General features: G+C 37.8%; 1 protein-coding gene across 1 annotated transcript; it reads right to left on the bottom strand.

Annotated features, from left to right (window-relative positions):
• Positions 1-392: 392 nt before the first annotated feature.
• On the bottom strand, positions 393-5,375 carry LOC129284496 (E3 ubiquitin-protein ligase ORTHRUS 2-like). The gene is made up of 9 exons (XM_054920000.1): positions 4,766-5,375; positions 3,373-3,905; positions 2,851-2,976; positions 2,253-2,352; positions 2,105-2,166; positions 1,923-2,025; positions 1,604-1,748; positions 1,248-1,462; positions 393-1,132 (listed from the first exon to the last, which is right to left on the bottom strand). The coding sequence occupies exons 1-9, from the start codon at positions 5,228-5,230 to the stop codon at positions 779-781; spliced, it is 2,103 nt and encodes a 700-aa protein (XP_054775975.1). The 5' UTR covers positions 5,231-5,375; the 3' UTR covers positions 393-778.
• Between the last annotated feature and the right edge of the window lie 264 nt (positions 5,376-5,639).

Here is a 5,639-nt window from a genome sequence, read left to right as displayed (position 1 = left end):
ACATGTCTAACAAAATTTCGGCGTAGCAACAGCTTCCCCACCTTTACTAAAACTAAGGGAAGAATCCACTGGAGTGGACGGTGAATACACGGGTAAAAACAAAAAACAAAAAAACAAAAAAAAAATCCCTACAAGATCTAATACTTATTAAATCTAGATTAATCAGTAGCCCACGAATTGTAGTCCATATATATGATGAAAATCATTGGAAATATAAGCCGCAACCATAATTTTTTTTTAATCTTTATTCAGCAAAGGAGAGGGATTTGTAGAAGACCAAAAAATTGACACCCTGTTGACAAGAAAAGCCCTCAACACCATCTTGCAATAGAATAATAAACAAAAACCAAAATCATAAACAGAAATGGAAAATCATACTGTTTCGAGGCACATGAACCTGAAACAATGGATATACTAAAACATGCAACAACTTAAACATTGCAGGCCGTTGAATTAAGCATAAGTCTATCACAATGAATCATGATCATCCCCCTATTTGGCTACAACATAAAACAGACTCCAAGGGGCATCAAAAACAACATAGGAATCTTTAGAATTTGGAATATATTTGGCCCAATCATGACACATGATATCAACAAATTAAAACGAGATTGGGTTGGGTAGATCCCATCCCTAGCAATTGCACAAAGCTTCCTCTCAAACAAAGCCATCAATGTAGATACAGTTGTTGATTTCAGGACACCTACTCACCAACAGTTTTTCAGTTACCAGTAAGCAAAATAAAAGAGCCACCAAAATCTGAATCCACTGGTAATAATTAATCGTCTGATGGCAAGTGAAGAGGACTTGCTGGTGAATCATTTCCATCATCCTCAACCTTTTTACTTCTATCAATTTTGGGAGAAACTTTTTCAGCATCAGCTCTCTTTCTTTTGCAATTACCTTTGGCCACTCGATTGGTCGCACCAAGTCCTTTTGACAGCAGTTTGCAAGCATCAGTTTCCTCAGCTGAATCATTAAGCTTCTCATTTGAAGTTTCCTTGTCTTCATCCATTTTAGCATCAGTACCATCACAGTCTGCCTCTGCTCCATCTTCATCCTCACTTTCTTCTGCATTTTCTTCAGCCTCAGCTTTCAATGATTCAATTAAGCCCAACAACTCTGTATTAACCTGTCACACAAGCATGCCACCAAGGAACTTAGCAATCAGCTTATGAAATTTCCTAGTTAAATAATCAAAAAGATCAACCAAACAAAAGTAAAAGAGCAAATTATGCACGACACACCTGAATGTTCTGAAGAAAATCAGAAATGTCAGTTGGGCAAGCAGGGCATTTCATCACATTCTTTTGTAACCGCAGTGATCTTCCACCCCTGCTTCTGTCTCTCACAAAAGTCTGGCCCACAAATGCACCTTCCAAACATGACTTACAGAAATTATGAGCACAAGGTGTCGTCACAGGAGTACCCATAACCTCTTTACAGATGAGGCAACCAAATCCTGCATATGGAAACATAACAAAGCAAAAAAAAGACCATATTAAATGATATCACTGATGCTTTCAGACACAGAAAATAACCCACTTAATTGGATAAAGAATAAGTTGACCAATATAAAAGCAAAGCATAAAGATTATAATACCTTTCAGCAATCTTTCCCTGACTGAAAGATTTTGGGCTTTCCTTATTTCTCTTCTTGACCTTTTCACTTCTTGGGGATCCATACTTTTTACATGCCTTTGACTGGGAGGTTGTGGTGTTTTCCACTTCCAACAAGATCCTTCCTCCTAAGGAAAACATAAATTCGTTATATATTCTTAAAACTCTAATTCTAATTATATGATATAAAGCATTCTAAATAGTGTCGTTTAGTAACAATTTTAGAAAGGAAGGAAGATTTTTGAATTAGAAATAAAATGAATAAGATATTTTAAGAGGTGAAATCCTGAAATATTACTCACATCAAAATCCCATGATGGACTCGCCTTCCTTTCAACTAAGTCTGTAGCATTTTGCAACTCAGGAATTACTGGCAATGGTCGGGGACGATCTCCATGATCATCACTGTGTTACAATTAGAATCATTTAGTAGAAGGAATTTCAAATAGGATCAGCACATTCCAGTGAGCTACATAATACATACCTTGTCCATGGGGCTGGTTCATTGTCACATCTAACAAATAAGTACCGACAAACTTTGAAGCCCTAATTAAGCATACGACTTTAGAAAAGTTGCATGAATCAAAGACCAAAACATAGAAAATAAAAGAATAAAGGAATATCATATCTACCTGCATTCCCTGTTTACGCCAACACTTTTCGATTCTGTAAACACCATCATAACGTAATCCTCGTTCGGGGGCATATGAGGAACGCTTCTCTTTGTGAGATCTACTCATTTAGATTTAAGATGTTACACATAAAGCTTAGCAAGCATGGATTAAGGCTTAGTAAAATGTATCATTAAAACTCTCAAGGTTAAGCGCACTCTAATTGAGCATGTCAATCATACAATAAATTTAACATCACAAAGAGTAGGTAGAGGATAAAAATGCATGATCCATCATTCAAAAGGTCAATTTGCTAAATCTCACTAGATTAAAAAGTTGAAAAGATCAACAAGAACAACCAATATTGAGATTGTCATAAAAGAAAAATAAAGAGAAAGCAAAATTAACCTTCATTCATCATTAGAACTGACTTTCCTGCTAACCTACCCCCCACTTGCATGTTTTGTTTGTTTAACTAACTACTTAGCGCTTCATATTGTATTGTACTAACAGATCAACTAAACAAAAGAATTTACACCAGGTCAGGAGCACCAACTCAAGTATAAGCTTCCAAAGATAGATGAACAAAGAACTGATCTTTTTGAACGTAGGTGCTTACCTTACAACTCGAACTGGATAACCTTTTAAACAGCTAACTTTTAAAGCTAAATTGGACTTCTCAAACTTTTGATCAAATGATTGTGTGTTGCTTGTTCGTTTGTTTCCACTTAAGTCTCTACCACCACTGCAACAGGCGCCATGTTAGTTATTTCAACAAGAATCCAATAGAAACAAGGAAAGATGAATCATAGGTTAAAAAACAAAACAAAATAAAATAGAAAAGAAAAGGACAAGAAAAGGAAAAAGGGGGACCCCAGGCAAGAGGACATAACCTCAATTCAGAGATGACCAAAATCAAAGGAGAGGTTAGCAAATCGGCAATATAAGAAAATTAAATGGAAGAACATGAAAGCTTAGCATGCATTAGCAAAGACAACATCAAACAATCAGCAAAAACTAAAAATAGTGAAAACATTCAAACTCAGGTTAAGACAGCATAAATAAATAGGGTATGGGCAAACAGTTTAGATGTGGAGAGCAAACAAAAAACAATATATCAATTTAAGATCCTTTTACAAACCTTCCAGTATAAAGAAAATACTCTCCGTGATCCTCATCATCAACATAGCCACCAGAAAGAACTACTGATTGCGCCCCATGGTTTGATTGTCCAGCAATACCACTAACATGAGGGAAGTGAGCACCCCATTGACGGCATTCAAGTCTATCTTCCCAACATTCACCAACCAGCACACCTTGATTCCTCACTGGATCATTCTCAGCTGGGATTGGACCAAAATGATCCTGAGGCACAGTTACAAAAATCTTTCCACTGCAAGCATTTGATTTCCCTTTCCTTTGGGCCCGCTCTGTAGTATAAGCCTTGTCTGGTCTATCTTGGTTATGTACAAAATGATAAACTCTGGAGGTTTCTCCTGAACCAATGTTTTTGGATACCTTTGCCATACGGATAGCAATGACAAGTGCAGAATTAATACGTGGTTGACTTGCCATTTTGGAAGGTATGGCACTACGACACTTGGCACATGTTAGTTTTCCTTGTCCAATCCATTTCTGAAAGCATTTTAGGCAGAAATTGTGGCCACATGGAGTCTGGATAAGGCCACTAAATTAGATCCCTCGTTTAATCGAACTATTATAGTATGCTGGTTACCACTATTCGTTTCTAGAATGGTACAATACAAGATAGCAGAATGTAAATGAATGCAAAGAAACTAAGCTGGCCACAAGAGTCTTAAGAAACTTGTATTCTTTGCTCAGAAATCCCAAACGCTAGTAAACTGATGTAATGACAAATAGGCATACAACAGAAGTCTACGCTAACAGTGCAGTAGTTGAGGGGAATCGTGAAATAGAATGGCTCAAAATAAGTAAATCCTCGGATAAAGGTAGACTATGTGCTGAAAGATTAGAACCTGCTGACAAGAAGAGATGCAGCGTGAAAGTCACGGGACAATTTTAAAAAGGGGGAAAAAACTAAAACTCCTTTTGAAGTTGAGCAGTTGAACTAAAATCTTTTAATAAATCTCAACTGCAACGAGTAACATTTAACCAACTAACTACTGAATAGATGGATGCCCCAGCAAATCAACTAATAACGTGAAAGTATGAGGTAAAAAGGGAATGGATTCAAGGGTAATTATAAATTTGAATGCTCATAGTACATCCACAATCAAATCGTTCAAATCAAGAGAACAAAGAAAATTCCCCGCACAACGCAAAGATAATTTTATTTTATTTTTTTGGAACACCCAAAGATAAGATTTTTAGCTCCAGTCAAATGGAACAAAAAAGAATCGTCAAATAAAAAGAGTTAACAATTGACAACAGCAATTTTAACGAAGTAACCTGGGAACACGAAAGACAATGCAGAAAAATCTGGATCTCTGCAACTATTAATGAAAACAGATACAGTTGCTGCTCATTTAGTATCAGAGTTAAGTCAGATTTACCGTAACCGGCCTCTCGGGTAACTGCATACAGAAGGAGCAGTTCAGAGTTCCACTAAGAATATCCAACACGTCCTTCCCTTCACCTTCTACCTTCTTCTTCACGCCACCTTCGTCTTCCTCCGACCCAGCCTTTCCGCTCAAGAGTTGCTGACGTTTCTTAGCCTTCTCAAGTTCCGTAAGGGAAGCATCGGCCTCAATCGCTCGAATCGCGGCCACCAAGTCACCGGTCCCGTCGACTACGGCTTTGCCAATAGTCACCAGAGGACAATCGGAGGGTGGAGTTGAGCAATCGGGGCATTCCCACTGAAGCGTCTCCCCCATGGTTGCGGGAGGATGAGAAAGACAGGCGACATGCCATTGGGAAGCACAGGTTTTGCATGTCAACTTTTCTTCCTCCGCAGGCTTCTTCTTGCAGATCATACAGACACCGTCACAATCGCAAGGGAGTTGAGTAGCGGGCGCCATTGATGAACGCAGTACCCAAGCTTGAGATGGCGAGATTGACGATGAACAGAAATTAGCTAGGTGACAGTGAGTTCCTGAGTGCTTATTGGTTCATAAACTGTGAGGGAGAGAGAGCGAGGGAAGAAACCGCGGTTCTGAAATGAATCCACTGGGTTTGAATTTCAGGAGTAATCCAGTGCGGACGGCTTCAGCGCGGACACCCACGTCCTTTCAGGAGTCATCACATCAATCAATCAATTTACTGCCCACGATAAAATATATAATAAAATTTCATAGTAATAATTGAATTTATAAAAAAAATATAATCTTAATGAGATATTTAAAGACGTCTTTATCAGTAATTAAAAAAAAATGTTTTATCTTTACTAAAAAATAATAAGATTCAATTATAATTTTTTACCTGAAGGAT

This window comes from Prosopis cineraria, unplaced genomic scaffold, assembly GCF_029017545.1.
Source record: "Prosopis cineraria cultivar Desert tree isolate PC_DT_omini unplaced genomic scaffold, ASM2901754v1 PC10, whole genome shotgun sequence".
Classification (NCBI taxonomy): Eukaryota; Viridiplantae; Streptophyta; class Magnoliopsida; order Fabales; family Fabaceae; genus Prosopis; species Prosopis cineraria.
Note: the sequence above shows the minus strand (reverse complement) of the source record. Positions and strands in the feature narration are given on the sequence as shown.